The sequence below is a fragment of the Strix aluco genome, chromosome 2 (genome assembly GCF_031877795.1).
Source record: "Strix aluco isolate bStrAlu1 chromosome 2, bStrAlu1.hap1, whole genome shotgun sequence".
Taxonomy (NCBI): Eukaryota; Metazoa; Chordata; class Aves; order Strigiformes; family Strigidae; genus Strix; species Strix aluco.
In genome coordinates, this window is record NC_133932.1 from 47,040,120 (window position 1) to 47,058,523 (window position 18,404).

Sequence of the window (18,404 nt, forward strand, 5' to 3'; positions counted from 1 at the left end):
GAACTGGGAATGTTTTCTGTTGACTGGTGATCAGTGAGCTCCATTCAAATTCAGTGAATGGGTGTGTGCATGTGTCTAATTATAAACACCTAAATATTTTTAATTAAAAGTACAACGTGATTTTAAAAGTCATGTGACTATGCTTTATATTTCAATAAGTAAAAAATCATCAAACATCTCTTAGCTGTAGATGAATGCACTTTTCAGCCTCTTTTAAATCTTTAACAGCCCATCACTGCAATGTAAATGCGTTTGTTTTGGGTTTTTTTTTCAAAATCCTGTACAGATCATAATAAAGCAGGAAAATGCAAATAGTGTTAATGCAAACCCACTTCAGTATTTTGATTCTATGACAGACCTATTCCAGCACTGGTCTAGCTTCTCTTTTAATGGCTGAAATTGCAGAAGACAACTCTTTTCTATCCTAACAGGCCGATGATGCTGAAAGGCCTCTAACAAAATAAATACCTTTTTGCTATCAGTGGTGAAGAAACAATCTATATCCTGAAAATTTAACAGTATTTCAGTTAATGTAACTAAATGATATCAACTGCCATAAACAAACAAGAATTAAGACCCCCTCAATTCAGTTCTTGAGTCAGAATTGCATTTCGTACTCTACTCATTTCATTTACTCTTCCATAATGTACATTAGTAGGAACTATAAGGACATTCTACACATGTAGCAATTCATTCTGTAACAATTTACTTATTAAAAAATTCTCCTTTCTGCTCACAAAATCCTTTTAAAATCCCAAGAGTAGATTCATCATTTTTCTATTGACTCAGTATAGTATTTTTAATCAAGTTAATGCAAGTTTTCTGTCCTTTGATACTATAAAGCACTCAGTTTAATAAGGAAACTGGGTCAGCTGGCATGTTTTTTTAGAAGAGTTACTTTTCCATACATTCAAAAATGGAAAGAAAATTTTCAAGTTATGAAAGTCTTTTAATTTGGCTTTTAAAGCCTAACTGTAATTTATCTTGTTTGGGTTTGTTTTATCTTTGCTGAATTAAATAACATTTTTCAGAACTGCTGTTTTACAGACAGGTCAGAAAAAACCAAGTAACACTGACAACTCAGAGAAATTATCATGTTTCTTAAGGAACTATTAAGCAATAACAGGACCCTGAACTTGTATGCAAAGATAAACTTTTCTTTCAATTTACATAAACTACAGCATAAAGTAAGATATTTTCAGTGCTTTATGTTTTCTGTCCACCCCATAGCTGGCACATATGCCTGTATATCTTTCTAAGTGGAGTTTTTAAATCATTGTTCCCTCAGCATTATGTGCATATCAAATCTACTATGACAGATCACAAAGATGTTCATGAACCACATAGACAAGAAGACACTTAGATCAGAACAGTACAGAATTTAGCTTTTGAAAATATGAGATGTAATCCGCCAACTAGCATTCATAATATATTAGAATAAGGCATTACAGAGCACATGCAAAAGTATTTTGAAATGTCCTTGACTTTTCAGAAGCCAGAATAGCTCTTTCAAATATTTCTGTTCTTCAGTCTTTTGAGCCTGTCTTTATCAGAAAAGAAGCTGCATAGGACTATTTCCTATTAAGTGTACAGCTTTTTATTTGTGCACAAGAGTTGGGAGAAAATAAATGCTTTTCCTGTTATTATCACATAATTTCCAGTAAATGTCACATTATCCATGTTTTGCAAGTGTCTTTTCTTCCTTAATCTCTGCTCCTGCCCTCCCATTCATCCTAAGAAACTGTCATTCGTCAAATGTGACCAAAAAGTCCAGATATTGAGCTGTACAAAAATGACAAACAATTCAGCCAGCCTTATTTTTCTTTTTTCCTGAAGGTGTCAGAGTAGCTCCTCAGAAAACTGAATTTGCTCATAAAAATCTAGATTTTTTTTTTTTTTTAAAAGCAAGCATATGCAACCCACACAAAGGAATGAGCCTATTTCTATTTAAATTAGCTTATCACAATGCATTTTTTGCCCTTTACCAAGTTATTCATGAGTGACTTTTTGGATTCTGAATGCTAGCTCAAAAATTCTGAAAAACTAATGGAATTGTTTTGAAGGAACAAAACACCTGAAAAATCAAAACAGGATTTCAGCAACACTCTGCCGCTGCACGGAGGGGTGACTGCTCAGCCAGAGGCTGTGGCTCCTTTGTTTCTTGGATGGGTGTGGGTAGGTGTTCCCTTCCGCCCCGCAGAAGCAGTGGTCCCTATAGCCTCCATCTGCAGCGGGTTGTTTTTGCGCTGCCTTTCTACCAAGCCTTTGCTTGTCAGCTGCCGCTGTCCCAGTTTCACACAGGGGAGGATATGCAGATGGGTGGTTTGCAGGAGGGCAGGAACAACCTCAGCAGTATTTGTGGGGAGACAGGGTGGTCCCTTCGGAGGTCCCTGCTGCTGCTGCCGCCACCAAAGCACATCTTGGAAGCAAGGCCAAGACCCAAAGTGCATTGCTGGTCTGTGCTTTCAAAGGGCAGGCTTGGCAAAGTGAGAGAGGCCTGTTTTGGTCATTGAAACCACAAACTGTGTCAGATTCAGCGGAGTGGTATGTTAGGACAGGACCAGCATGGGCTACTACAAGGCAGCTGGTGCTTGGGCTCTAGCACCAGGCACAAAGCCATGAAGGAAGCAGGAGGTGTTCATGGTGAGCAGCGCTTGCCTCCCATGCTGTGCATGGAAGAGATGAGGTTTCCTGGCAGAGCTATATGACAACAAAATAAAAATCACATCTCTCCTCAGGTTCTTTCCCCACCTGGGCATTAATGTCAGTTGATTGAAAATGCGCTGTTAGTAGACCCATGTAAGTAGTGAACAGAAGTAGTAGTTTAAAATAAATTTACCATGCTGAAACATCGTAACCCACCTAATTTCTAAGAAAACATTTATTTTGTTTACTGTAGCTCTCAAATCAAAACCTTTGTTTTCAGAGAGGACTCAAGTTTCTTTATGTTTAGTTTGAGCTGTTTTCAGAATAGTGAAATATAAAAGGACAGCTTTCATCTGTAACCACAATCATCTTTCAAAAACATCACAGAATGGAAAAGGATACACTCTGTGTTACATGTGAAGCACAGTTTATTCTAGTTGACAAAATGAATCAAACCAGTAATATTTTAATAAAAACCCCCTATACTTATTTTTGCACAATGCAGTTAGATTAAAGAAATGCATGCTGTGATTCTATCCTAAGAAAACTTAAATACCATGAAAAACAGTAATAGTAATGTGGTTGTAGACATGACGGCTTAGACAAAATGAGGTAGAAGCAATATATTTTATTAGAGCAGCTGGTATATTAAGCCCCTGAGATCTGAAGACAGCCTTGTACGCCAAAATGCTTGCTTATTTTTTTCAGATGTACATCTCAGTCAAAAAAACAAATACTATTTCTACTACAGATTTGTTCTTGTCTGTTTCAAAAAGCTGTCATTAATTTTTTGACTTGTTTTATAACAACAAAATATTATGTAGAGCCAGCTTACCATTTCCAAAGATTATAAACCTAACAACTGTGAAACCTTACAGTATGATTCATATAATTTAGATGTCTATATTATAAATCTACATTCGAATTTGTCACCTAAAGCTCCTTTGCTAGTCAAGAGATGGAAGCAGGACTTTGTATAACACAACTCATGATGTTTCATGCATTGGCATTAAGAGGAGACAAGTCATGCCACAGAATTTCTGTGAAGAGCAACTAACTAGCTAATATGCAGATGGGTGTAAGTATTAAATTTAGGTGGGAAGAATCTTACCACTAGAGAAAAGACACACAACAGATATTATACTCGGCAAAAATAAACCTCCCACATCTTTGAGTAGAATTATGCTGTGGGACTGTTGACTCCATAAAGGACTTATTAAGGGCTGAGAATGATTCTTGTCATATCCCATGTCTGGAGAAATATCATTATCTTGTTTAACATGGGGAGGATGCAGTGAGGAGAGACAGAATCATTTAGAAAGGGAGAAAACTCACAGGCATCTTTCTATTCTAGTTCCTCTCTTTCCACTTTGTTTAAATAATACAGAGGAAATCCACTGATTTATATCACTCCTCAATCTTGTTTCTATGAGGTTATATCTCATATTTTTAAATTAATGCAGTTCTGGATGTGAATATAATACTCCAAAGTGAAAGGAAAAACTGTATTAAAGAAATGAAAAATGTCATTGCTAGTTCCAATTTCTTTCTCATATTCAAACAATTACTGTGTGTTATCAACTTCCCACAGAAAAAAAAAAAGTTGGTGGAATTGTTTTCCTATATTAAGCTCTCACACAAATAAGTAAAACATCAGAAGTTGAATTATGATATAATTTTGATTTATTCATTTCTATTCCTTTTCACATATCTTTCATTTTTAAACTTTTCAGATAAAGTCCCCTAGAATAGAAAATTTGTTCTCTTGACTGCTTTATTTTAGTCCTGTATTTTTACTGGTAAGCCAGTAGGTGTTTTATCCATACTGATTCCAGTAAGAATAGGATCAAACTATTCACCAAGTGAGTAAATTAGGAAGAACTATAGTTTCAGCCAGATCCAAAATTAAAACCTTTGTTTTAGAGTCATGTAGAAATAGATAGGCAAGTTTTCCCCCTTTATTATGGTAAAAAAGATTTCATCTACTGTTCATTCTGGTTTGGATGGTCACTATGCAGCTGTCATGCCTTTTCTGATGTTACTAAAACATGATGAAGATATCTTTTAATTTATTTTTTTTAAAGTAATTGATTAATTAATTGAAAGAAATTGCATGAGAGAATAACCAATAAAATATCAATGTGATTTGCAGATTTGGATTTTTTTTAAATCTGATTTAACTTTTTAAAATGAATTTGAGTTCTAATCTTTCTTAACAAAAAAGTCAAAAGCTGAAATATTGTCTCTGTTAAGTCAGTGGGCAAACTGCCATTGATCTCAAAGAAATCAAGATTTCACTCTTGATTCACACTTGTAAAAGAATTCCAAGTAAAACTTGTTTCTTATATTTGATAAGCACTGGGTTTGCATTGTTTATATACTATTATATTTTAGATGTTTAAGTGATACTGTGACTCAACAACATGAAGAAAAGCCTGATTACTTCTTTTTTGGGGGATGCTGAAGGGGAGAAGACAATATTTCTGAGGTCGTCTCAAGACATGAATACTCTTTAAGGTAAGTGTACTTTTGATATAGTAGAATACATCTCAGATACTTTCTACATGATTTTGAGGCTACTATTTTAATGCTGCACCAAAGCAGGTAATGCTGCAGTAAAAACAACATGTGTTTCTTCTTCTTCTTTAAACAAATTTCTTCTGCCTGTAATAACAATTGCAACTATTTCACATACACTTTTTTCTTGCTGAACATACATACTACCAATATCATTTCACTTAGTAACTCTGAGTTAAGAATTTGACTAAGCCAATTGAAAGATTTTTAAAACAATGGAAAACTGACCTCCATTTTAAAGCTAAATATTCAGTTAATAAAATTGTGTATAGACTGTTTTTAAGGATGCGTACATATTGTTTCTAAAGATAGAGGCAACACAAGGTCCATATACTATTGTACTTTTACATTGTATACTCTAGTTCATTAAGATACCATCCTGGAAGACACCACTGTACCCATAAATTATCTAAAGCTTTCAAAGAAAAGTTAGGGAAATGATAAATGCTTGGTTAGGACAATATTGTTAGATTTAACATACTCTAGGGGAACGTTAAAGTAAAATGAAGTCTTCTGATTCCATAGCAATAATGCAAAACATTAACATTAAATGCAATTTATCTACATTTTAAAAGGTTGCTTAACAAGCATCTTGGGTGCCTTAAGAACAGATTTATTTAATTTCTGGTACATTTTATGGAACTAAGGGTTTATAAGTCTTTTATGTGTTTAGTAGTCACTAACACAGCTTTGTGATAAACATTTTTGTCTACAGCTTCCTTGTAGGACAGAGCTCATCAACAACTTCACCACACTAAACTGAAACAATGGGAAGGAGCACCATGGTAACAACGTCCACTCAAATGTTTATTCTGATATGACTCATGAAGGAAGGGAAACTGACTCATACAAGCAAACTTCCATCACACAGGAAATAGGATTTCCCTAAATTTTTCTCAACTGGTGTAAAAACCAAATTTGTTTGGAGGCATTTTTTATCTTAGTTTTTAACCTTACACACAAAGCCACAACTGAAGAAAAAAATCTGGAGAAAAAAAAAAAAAGTCTAATATAAGTTTAAAAAGTCATCAGTTTTCTAATAACAACACTGTGGGTAAGACAACACTATGGGTAGAAGTAAGCAAAAATGTCGCCATATACACAGCAACACACTGCATTTGTTACATAATATCTAATTCAAGTGGAATTCTTCATTTTCATCAGGTTATAAGATTTCTTCTACTGATTACCACATGTTAAAACATTCCCTTAGCTTTTACTGACAACTTATTGTCAACAGGGAGGACTCCAACAAAAGTCATGACTGCACCATCAATTACATTGTTTTGTAGCATCTGCCCACCAAGTAACTATCACAAGTCATACATATCTTTCCCATCAGTTAACATTGTATGAGACAGGCAGAGGCATTAATGGGTATGACACACAGTGAAAAAGGATTATTAAAATAAAATAAATACTGATATTTAGTCTAACGTACTAAAACCAAAACTTTCCATTATATCTTATAGTTAATGTTCTATTTTTACATTTTCCACACAAAAAGCCACAAGAGACTGATCACTTCTCCTCCTCTGAAGATACAATATCAGGTAGAGAGGAAGACCTAGGTTATAGCAAGGGAAGTGGAAGATAAGGTGCACTTGTATAAAAAACACTAGTAAAATAAGAAAAGTCAGGAGGAGTGGCCATGTCCTGGAGGATTTTTTGATAAATAACAGAAAAAGATAGCAACTAAGAAGGAAAGAATGTTATAGAAGGTATATTATGCATGAATTAGGACTTTGTCCATAATGACAAACATCTAAATGTTTAACCCAAAAGGAAAGTTATCTAATTTTAGGCAGAGGAAACCCTACTCCTTCTAATGCCCATAGAGACAGTTTTATAAAAAAAGTTCTGACCACCCAACTCTTTCTACTTCTCTGATTCACTGTCCAGAGGAGCTTCTCTCTCTCCAATAACCAATGGGAATTATCTCCAATTATAAAGCTGGCTTTTGTGAGCACCCCAATTCACAACAGTAGAAATGTCGGAAGGTCACCAGCAGCAAGGTTCAAAATAGAGCTGGGAATCTGTCTCCCTTTAATTGTTGCATCTGTTCTTTTTCTAAGTTGCTGAATTTGGTTTTCTAATTCATAATTTCAACATATACAGTACATGACATCATTTGCACTTAATCTGAAGTAAAATATATGTAGCTTTGCTCATTGCTGTCTTTATATAAGGCTGGTTTTGAATAACCCACTAAACCCATTTACAATGAGTATGTTAAATCAACATTTATAGAGTGTGTTTTAATCAAATCTCTACATAACATTCTGATTATTATTACTCAAATGCACACAGGAAATTAATTTAAAACTTTGTTTTCAGTCATACAAAAATGATTATACTATAAAAGATCACTCATTTGTAATTAAAAAACCCCATCCAACTCACTATTCAGTCATGAATTTGTTAAACTTACAGGATTTTATGTATTATAAAAACCCCATAGCCTTCAGCTAATTAGACCACTTTGAGAAACCCGGTCTACTGGGGGCTGATGGGGTCCATCTGTCAGGAAAGGGGAAGAGTATCTTCAGTCCAGGCTAGCCAAGCAGGTAAAGAGGGTTTTAAACTAAAGTTGCCAGGGAGGAGGAACCTCAATGAATGCCACCCTGACCAGTTTGACACCATTGACAGAATAGATTCCCGTACCCTGAAGAAGGATCACAGGTCACCAGCAGAGCACCTGAGAGCAGCACAAAGGAATTCCAGCCACTCCAGCCAGTAAGTCAGCTTCATCAGGTGCCCAATTTAAATGCCTCTGTGCAAACAGATGGTAGCATGATGAAGAGGAGCTAGAGACGTGCACATGCCTGCAGGGCTATGATCTTATTGGCATCACGGAGATGTGGTGTGATGGCTCCTATGACTGGAGTGTTGAAATGGAAGGATACAGGCTTTTTGTAAAGGACAGGCAGAGAAGATGAGGAGGGGGCGTTGCCCTCTATGTCAGTGACCATCTGGAGTGAATGGAGCTCCACCTGGGGATGGATGAGGAGCTCGCTGAGAACTTATGGGTCAGGATTAAAGGGAGGGCAGGGACAGGTGACATTATAGTGGGGGTTGGCTGCAGGCCACCCAACCAGGAAGAACAAGCGGATGAGGTCATCTACAGATAGGAGCAGCCTCATGTTCACAAGCCCTGGTCTTCATGGAGGACTCCAACCACCTGATATCTGTTTGAGGGACAATGCAGCAGGGCATAAGCAATCCAGGAGGTTCCTGGAATGAGTTGATGATAACTTCCTTCTCCAAGCGATAGAGGAGCCAATGAGAGGTGTTATCTTGGACCTTGTTCTCACAAACAAGGAGGGACTGGTAGGAAATGCAAAGCTCAAGGGCAGCCTTGGCTGCAGTGACCATGAAATGGTGGAGTTCAAGATCCTTAGGGCAGCGAGGAGGACACACAGCAAGCTCGCTACCCTGGACTTCAGGAGAGCAGACTTTGGCCTCTTCAGGGATCTGCTTGGTAGATAAAGTCCTGGAGGGAAGATGGGCACAAGAAAGTTCATTAATATTCAAGACTCACCTCCTCCAACCTCAGGAGCAATGCACCCCAACAAATAGGATGTCAGGTAAAACCAGCAGGAGGCCTGCATGGATGAACATGGATGAACAAGGATCTCCTGGGCAAACTCAAAAACAAAAAGGAAGCCTACAGAGGGTGGAAGCAAGGGCAGATAGCCTGGGAGGAATACAGAGAAATTCTCTTAGCAGCCAGGATCAGATCAGGAAAGAAAAAGCCCTGACAGAATTAAACCTGGCCAGGGATACCAAGGTCAACAAGAACAGCTTCTATAGGTATATAAGTGAGAGAAGGAAGAGTAGGGAAAATGTGGGCCCTCTCTGGAAGGAAATAGGAGACCTGGTTACCCAGGACATGGAGAAGGCTGAGGTACTCAACAAATTTTTTGCCTCAGTCTTCAGGGACAAGTGCTCCAGCCATACTGCCCAAGTCGCAGAAGGCAAAGGCAGGGACTGGGAAAATGAAGAACTGCCCACTGTAGGAGAAGATCAGGTTCAAGACCATTTAAGGAACCAGACCATCTAAGGAGAGCAGTGATGAGTGGCGATCCTCAGGGGTTGGTATTGGGACTGGCGCTAATTAACATCTTTGTCGGTGACATGGACAGTGAGATTGATTGCACCCTCAGCAAGTTTGCTGAAAACACCAACCTGTGTGATGCAGTCAACATGCTGGAGGGAAGGGATGCCATCCAGAGGGACCTTGACAGGCTTGAGAGGTGGGCCTGTGCAAACCTCATGAGTTTCAACAAGGCCAAGTGCAAGGACAATTGCATAGGTCAGGCAATACCAAGCACAAATACAGGCTGGGCAATGAGTGGATTGAGAGCAGCTCTGCAGAGAAGGACTTAGGGATATTGGTGGATGGAAAAAGTACTATGAGCCAGCAAAGTGCGCTCGCAGCCCAGAAAGCCAACCATATCCTGGGCTGCATCAAGAGAAGTGTGGCCAGCAGGTCAAGGGAGGTGATTGTCCCCCTCTACTCTCCTCTTGTGAGACTCCACCTGAAGTACTATGTCCAGCTCTGGGGCCCCCAGTATAAGAAGGACATAGACCTGTTGGAGCAAGTCCAGAGGAGGCCATGAAGATGATCAGTGGGACTGGAGCACCTTCCTTATGGGGACAGGCTGACAGAGTTGGGATTGTTCAGCCTGGAGAAGAGAAGGCTTTGGGGAGACCTTATAGTAGCCTTCCAGTACCTAAAGGGGGTCTACAGGAAAGCCAGAGTGGGACTTTACAAGGGCATGTAGTGATAGGACAAAGGGTAACAGTTTTAAACTGACAGATGGTAGGTTTAGATTAGATGTAAGGAAGGAATTCTTCACTGTGAAGGTGGTAAGACACTGGCATAGGTTGCCCAGAGAAGCTGTGGATGCCCCCTTCCTGGAAGTGTTCAAGGCCAGGTTGGACGGGGCTTTGAACAACCTGATCGAGTGGAAGGTGTCCCTGCCCATGGCAGGGGCTTTGGAACTAGATGATCCTTAAGGTCCCTTCCAAGTCAAACCATTTTATGATTCTATGATTCTATGATAAAATTCTATGTTGGTATTTTGAACATGGTGCTTTCATATGTTGAGTCTACTGTTTTCTTCATATTTTATTAGTCTTTGCACATAGTAATGGTAAATAGAATTTCTATCAGAATATATTCTGGAGTTGAATTAAATTCATGATGAACAAAAGGAATGAGCATCAGCTCTGGTAATTATTAGGATCAGCTGAAGCAAGGAGGGGCTGGGTGCATTCAAAATGGTTCATCCCTGTCATTAACTGCAGAAACCAAGCAGTCTGTTCTAAAGCTCTAAATGCTTGGAAAACAACTGTCTTTGTTCTTTAACACTTCTCTCACTTAGCACCTGCTAAAAATAAAGTGGTATATGCATATTGCAGCACCTTTCTTCATTCCAATGCAATGAGTTGAAAGAAGTAGAACTGGAAAGAATTAAAGCCAACATTTTTGGGAAAAAAGGGTGCACATTTTGTCTTACACAGTTAGAACACAGACCACTTATAAGCAGGCTAAAACCTTCAAAGCCATCCCCTTCTTTTTTTTTTTCTTCACAAAATATGGTGACTGGCCATGTACACAAGATTGAAGTGTAGTGAGCTGTGAGGCTAGGTATATGACTTAATTATCATTTTTTCTTCATACTATTTATTTTCACAGTGTACTTTTCAGCACTAAAAATACATATGTACATACAGTCATTTAAGATTTTCTACCATGCTAATTAAGACTAATTCTGTCAGAAAACAAAAGGGACAAAGCTTATTCAACAAATCCCAACCTTTAAGCAACACTAAGAGAGTCAAACTCTGTAACTGAAACAAGCAAATTACATTCCCTTTTTTGCCTAAAAAATCTAAAGACAAAAAAAATCATGGGTAGCAGATAAAGAGTCACTTTCAAGATTATTGCAGAAATAATTTAAACCAAGCAGGCTAAATTTAAATAATAAAATACTTGTATCAATTTACATTAAATTTAATATTGCTATAGCTTGATTGTGAACACACTCAAATCTATAAATCTAAAATTGTGCTCATTCCATCAGGAATTGTTTTTAAGGGGACTTTAAAGGGACTAATCAATGAATAAAAACAATAAAAGGTATATCTGAGGAAATGCTTCAGGAGTAAGAACCTACTGATTACCTCTGATTCCATCTGAGAGGTATAAGTGCTTCTTACTTTAACAGAATGAAAAAAAAAAATTGAATATTTAAAACTAAAAAAGTCATGGAGGAATTGAAGTAGTAATGCTCCAACTGCAAGGCTGATGGGGTCTGTTTGCTTTATGATGTTCATTATGGAGAGCTATTTGATATTGCAGTGGGGACATATACTCTTAGACCCAAGGTGGACTTCATTTGACCTGAATGAAATTCTGAAAAAGCAGAAAGAGTTTGTGCTTGCAAATGTCTTGGTACTAAAAATAACAAAAAGAATATTATTAAACCTAACATTTAATTAAATTAAATTGCTGTTGGAAAATATTTTTGACCCATGTTGTGCACTATGACTAAATTAATACTATGTTGTTAAAATATGATTCTTTCCCAAGTCTGAACACACACTTAATTAAGTGTGTCACAGAGAGCAGGTATGCCTTAATTAGAATTCCACATATAAAAGAAAAACTGCTAATCTGACCAATCTGAAGGTATAAATGTTTACAAATGTCTTTGTACATTGTAGGACATTTTAGAACATGTAATTACATAACCACAAACCAAGAACTACCAATTACGCTGTTTATGTATTTTCTTTAGTTACAAGCTAGAATAAATTTGTATTTTGCAAAGCAGATAATAAAGTCAGATCTCAGAACAATAAGGAAATTGAATCAAATCACTTAGATGATAATATATTTTCAGTGTGAGATGCAGATCTTCCTAACAACATTAAAGCAAAGCAAAAAGAATTATCCTAATAAAAACCTGAAAGATACATTCATATTATAAGAACAAACCATACTATGGAACAGAAGTAAACTATATACTTATTCTTGGTAAGGAATAGTTACATATCATTTGAAGATTTTGTGTTTTATTTACAAATGTTAGTCAATGTTGCTGCCATTAACAAGACATTTTTCATAAAACCAAAAATTTGAACACTAAATATGGTTGTTACTCTAAAGGTGTACCAAAGGTGGCATTCATTGTTTATAATTTAAGCTATGAAAGGGCAATTTTTTTTTTTCTCATTCTTTAAAAGGAGGGAAAATAATCTTTTTCCATGGCTTAGGGATTTTCAACATCTATACTTAGATGAGATGGATACCACCTATAAAGTGAGTTTGGCCTTTTTCAAAATGTGTGAACTTCCTTCTTTTTTCTCAACTTTAATTCTAAATCAGAATATGAGCCATTCCATATTTCAATATGAGGTGCATGGTACGTAAGGTGTAAAGCACTGAGGTTATCACAACAATCATACACAACATCAATTATGAAAATAGTGTGCATATATACTTATATCCATAGTCTAATAGTGTGTAATAGCAACAATGGTTTCCCTATAGGAGACAGCAAGGCTGTCGAAGTGCACTGTGTGGAAAAATAAAGGGGATCCTGGTTAGCAATCTTCCGCGGTTGCCTGGAGAGGAGAGGTGAGAAAAGCAGGCTGCTGCCTCATCCCACCAGTGTCATAGCTGGCTCACCCTGGCTGCCTTAAGTATTCCAGGAGCTGCTACTTTCAGTATTGCAGTTGCTTATACATATGGCCCTATTCTTCCAACAAACTTGTGAAGATGTTCAACCTTCTACTCTAATTCTTATGTGTAATACTAGAAAGGGAGATTTTTATGACTGTTTGTAAGGTCAAGAAAACTGTCTCTATCCTTTCTCATATTGTCTGAAGACATCATTTCTTCTCCAATAAGATTTATGTTATAGTTCCTTTTTTTAATTGAGACCAACACATTCTTGTCTTAAAAAATCACCAGAAACTTCAGATTACTCTTAATATCAGTGTACCTGCAACATACTTACAAGATACATTCCTTCTATGTAGTTATGTACATGTGTCACCTCAGTATTAGGTCTGCCATTCTAATTTAGGTCCCCATGACTTTAGAATTGGAGATTCAAACTTCTGTCTATTTGAAACAAAGAACAGATATATTTTTGGGGGCCATTCCTGTTTAACATCTTCACTGATGATCTAGACGAGGGGATCGAGTGCACCCTCAGTAAGTTTGCAGATGACACCAAGTTGGGTGGGAGTGTTGATCTGCTCGAGGGTAGGGAGGCTCTGCAGAGAGACCTGGACAGGCTGGAGCGATGGGCTAAGGCCAACTGTAGGAGTTTCAATAAGGCCAAATGCCGGGTGCTGCACTTGGGCCACAACAACGCCCAGCAGCGCTACAGGCTTGGGGAGGAGTGGCTGGAGACCTGCCAGTTGATTGATTGCCAGCAGTGTGCCCAGGTGGCCAAGAAGGCCAATGGCATCCTGGCCTGTATCAGAAATAGTGTGGCCAGCAGGGACAGGGAAGTGATCTTACCCCTGTACTCGGCACTGGTGAGGCTGCACCTCGATTACTGGGTTCAGTTTTGGGCCCCTCACTACAAAAAGGACATTGAATTACTCAAGCGTGTCCAAAGAAGGGCAACGAAGCTGGTGAAGGGTCTGGAACACATGTCGTACGAGGAGCGGCTGAGTGAACTGGGGTTGTTTAGTCTGGAGAAGAGGAGGCTGAGGGGAGACCTCATCGCCCTCTACAGCTATCTGAAAGGAGGTTGCAGAGAGCTGGGGGTGGGTGTCTTTAATGAAGTAACAAGTGATAGGACAAGAGGGAATGGCCTCAAGTTGCACCAAGGAAGATTTAGACTGGATATTAGGAAGTATTTCTTTACAGAACGGGTAGTTAGGCATTGGAATGGGCTGCCCAGGGAGGTGGTGGAGTCCCCATCCCTGGAGGTGTTTAAGAGTCGGGTTGACATAGCGCTGAGGGATATGGTGTAGTTGAGAATGGTCAGTGTTAGGTTAATGGTTGGACTAGATGATCTTCAAGGTCTTTTCCAACCTAGATGATTCTGTGATACTGTGATTCTGTTTACACAAAGTACCACAAGAAGTCAGTGAGAGAAATGTTTAACATCTCTCCTACTGCACAAATTCAGCAAAGGATCATTCTCAGGAAGTCTTAATATCTTCTTCTTTTGATTTTGTTTATAGAACACCTAAATTATCATTTGTTAAAAGGACTATTTAGAATAAATACCCTCGAGATTTTTGTACAAATGACTGCCTGGGCCCAAACAGTTTCCAATCTGAAGAAAAGATATCAGTAAAAATTGCTCAGAAACAGTCTATCCACTAAAATAATGCTACTTTGCAAAATCATTTTTATCTTGTTTTTTCCAATCTGAGATTTGGAGAGCCAAAGGAAGAAGAAAATTTTAGGTAACTGGAGAGTATCCCTATGATTTTGTAACTCTACTCTCTGGGCATTCTGCCTGTTTCTCCTTGCCTTTGGTAGGTAGAAGGAAGGACAAGAATGTTGCTTTAACCTAGTTCTACTCTCTGCTTAACACACTGAATCTTGTTATGTCAACAACCAGATACCTACGATTTCTTAGCAAAATAGTTAACTATTTGAATTCTTACTAGGCAACGGTAATAATGTACAAAGGCGGACATTCAGCTTCTATAGAATACTACGAATGTATACATATTTAACATCTGGCTCATGGATTTCTTGCATCAGATGTGGGGTTTATTTTGTTTCTAGAGGAAAGGTAGTATATTCCAGGAAAAAAATGTAGAAAGTCCAAATTCCAATCTTACTTAAACACATATGTGGAAACAAACCACAGAAAATGAAAAAGAAAAAGTGACTCTGTTTTCTAATAATGGGTGTGTGATGGTGGCACACTCACGATTACCACACAAGGTAATGCTAATGAATACAGAGTTATTTTTCATAAATTCCAATTTGATAAACCCATTACACGTGCATAAACACATTACAACTTCCCATATGTTACGAAACGTCTGAGGCAAATTGGTAATTCTTACTCATATTTTTGAATTTTTTTTATTCTAACTAAAAAGTATATTTGGCAGAGAAATTTCAAATGTCTTATAATTTTTTTACTCCTTGTGGAGCTGGGATTTATTGATGGAATTTGTTCTTAGCAATGGTTCGTGCAAGCATCATCATTTATTGATACTGTCTGGAAACATGGAGACTGTACATCAGAAAGATACATCATTCCTTTGTTTGAATTAATTATTTTTTCATTAATACAGTAAAGCAATCACCTATCAATTTAATTTTCTACTTTTATTTTGACATTTGTGACATTTTTTTCTCAGTTCCTGAATTAAAGGTAAATTCCTTTTTCAAAACAAACAAACAAACAGTCCCTTCCACCCCCCATTTATTCTATATATTCCTCAATGTATGTCTAAGGCAACTCAAACTGTTTTTCAGCTCACAGAGAAAGCATAAAACAGGCACCTAAAGCATGAATCTCTTCCTATAAAGCATTGATTAAGTCTTATCAAGACATTAATACAGATGTAGTATAAAATTAGTAGTATTATGAATAAATCTGTTTGTTCTGTTTAGTCACATAATATTATAAAGATGACATGAAGACCTACAGTACTACCCAAGCAGATTGCTAATTTGGAGATTGTCCTTACATCTGATAGGGTTTGAAGAGGTGGAAACAGAATAATTCCCTCCATATGCATTCATTCATTTTTAGCACATCAAAATCAGCCAAGTCTCTTTCTGTCTCTGTCTAGTTAAACATTAAATACTGAACTCCTACCTACATCACAAGTGATGAATTACTTTTTTTAAACTATTACTACAAACAGCAACACGCATCTGGTTCCAAAGCCTTTTTCTTTCGCCTTTCTGTCAGTCTGAGTATGTTTGAAATACTGCTGCGAAGTGGAGCACCAACCATAGGGACAGAAGGGATCACCTGAGGACTGAGGGAATATGTATTCTTCAAATCCATATATCATATATTGCAAAAGGTAATTGGCAACCTCCTTCTGGTATATATCAAATTCTTGAAGACTGTCTCTGCTTTCTTCATATGAGAGTCAATCAAACACAGTATATTGATGCTTACTGTGAGGTTAATCACTAGACAGTAATTGCCTGTCTGTACTGACCAAATAAATCAATTCCATACGCAAGAAAAATTATTAAGAGATCCTGGATATTGAGCTTAAATAACTATGACTGATTACTTGAATTCTCTCAAAACAGCATAAACAATATGATTTCCAGACTAATCTACTAGAAGAAAATTACAAACCCTAATTCACTATTATTTCTGATAATGCAGAGGGAAAATGGTATACATCAAAATAGAAAGCAAACTTTTCACCATAAAAGAAACTGCTACAATGCAGCCTAATGCACATAAGTGCTGTTAATAATTGTCAGTGTACAATGTATTTATATATTAGATACTGAAAAGGAGCAAGAAAAGCCCACAAAACTCCTCTAAGATTTGTTTCTTGGTTTGTTAGGCATTTTTAAGTTGCAAGAACTTATATATACAAGCATCTTTGTCAACCATATGGATCTAGTTCACTTTCAGATTGCCAGGAAAATCCTGTTTCTCCCTTCTTTTACAGAATATACTGTGGAACTACACTGCATTAACACAGATCATGATGTACTCCTGTCTTCCAATGTCATCCTATAATTCTAGAGACTAATATTCTAACTCAGGTATGTGTTCAGCTATGCTTTACATGTTTGTAAAACAGATGTTAGAGATCTGGTGAGGAATTGAAAATTTAATGGACCAGTCTTCATACTGTTCTCCCACTGTGGACAGTACTATTGAAGTATATATTTTGTTTTCATCGATGGTGGATGTTACATATTAATATAGTAGTTTAAATGCAGATTATATTAAATGCATGTTCTCCAATTGCTGTTTGCTAAATTATAGAGTTTATTTATGTTACATAATTACTCTGTGGAACATGATACTTCAAAATGTTTTTGAAGCCAAGAATAAATGGATTATAAAATAATCAGACAAATGGAAAACAGGTTAATTGGTAGCCATGGCACATGACGATTGAGATCAGGAAGTTCTTGAACTATAAACTACATAAACCTGGGAGAGAATACCAGAGGAAAAATGTTATCACCCTTCAGTCATGTGCTTCTCAAACACTACCCCTTATATACCAGTCACCCAGTTGCGATGGTCTCACTGGTCTAGAGCTGTTGCTATTGGGTTGCAGCTACAGCTATTCTCATGTCCAAAAGCAATTATAGCTACTGTTATTTAGAGCTAGAGCTATTCTTATGTACCAAGGCATTTAGCCATATGAAGAAGTATGATAGACTTAATGATCTTATTTTCTGTTAGAGTTACCTGTTCCTTGACCGTATTTGCCATTCCAAAACAAGACCTGCCCACATGCTTTTGCAATAGACCAAAACTCAGACTTGTTCAAAATGTTACATATACTACTGTGAAGTATTCAGGATAGCTTTAATGTATCAACCATTCCTATTTAGGCACATAGCAAATTTTTGTGCAAATGTGATTTATGTAGGTATAATGACTCAAATATGCACAACTCAAATAAGAATATTCAATGTTTTTTCTAAATATAAGAGATAGCAAGAGCCTGTAATTACCTGTAACTGTTAATTCCGTAGTTCTTCTGACAACAAAGAATCCATATTTTAACTCACAAGTGTAATTTCCAATGTCATCCTCTCTAACTTCCCGAATGACAAGAGTGTCCTTTTTAAACACAATACTTGATCTCCATGTCTTTGACTTGCATTCCTGTTTAAAGATAATATAACACTTCAGTGACTGTGTTCTTACACTTAAATTGTTGACACTGTTGACGTTGCTTAAAGCCAAGGCAGCTAGGCAAGAGCCCAGGTTATTTATGAACTTTGCATACACTAAATATGTAAAAAAACAGTTCAGTTAAGTGTTGATTAAAAAGAGAAAAGACTACAGAATTTTATCAGGTGACTTAATATCTGCCCTCTGACAAGAAAAAGAAGAGTTGATTCCTTTGATGGTTTTCTTTTGATAATAGTTTGCTAAGGGGCTCCTATTTCATTTACTTATCAGCCATTACACTTACGTCTGTGACCCATGCCTGTTATATTACTGGTAGCT

At 37.1% G+C, this 18,404-nt stretch overlaps 1 protein-coding gene across 1 annotated transcript in view; it reads right to left on the reverse strand.

The window, feature by feature from the left end:
- IL1RAPL1 (interleukin 1 receptor accessory protein like 1) overlaps positions 1 to 18,404 on the reverse strand; it is a 792,200-nt gene that overhangs the window by 279,423 nt on the left and 494,373 nt on the right. The window contains exon 5 of the mRNA XM_074816883.1: positions 17,903 to 18,056. Coding sequence (XP_074672984.1) covers positions 17,903 to 18,056 — 154 coding nt within the window. The remainder of the gene's footprint in view (positions 1 to 17,902; positions 18,057 to 18,404) is intronic.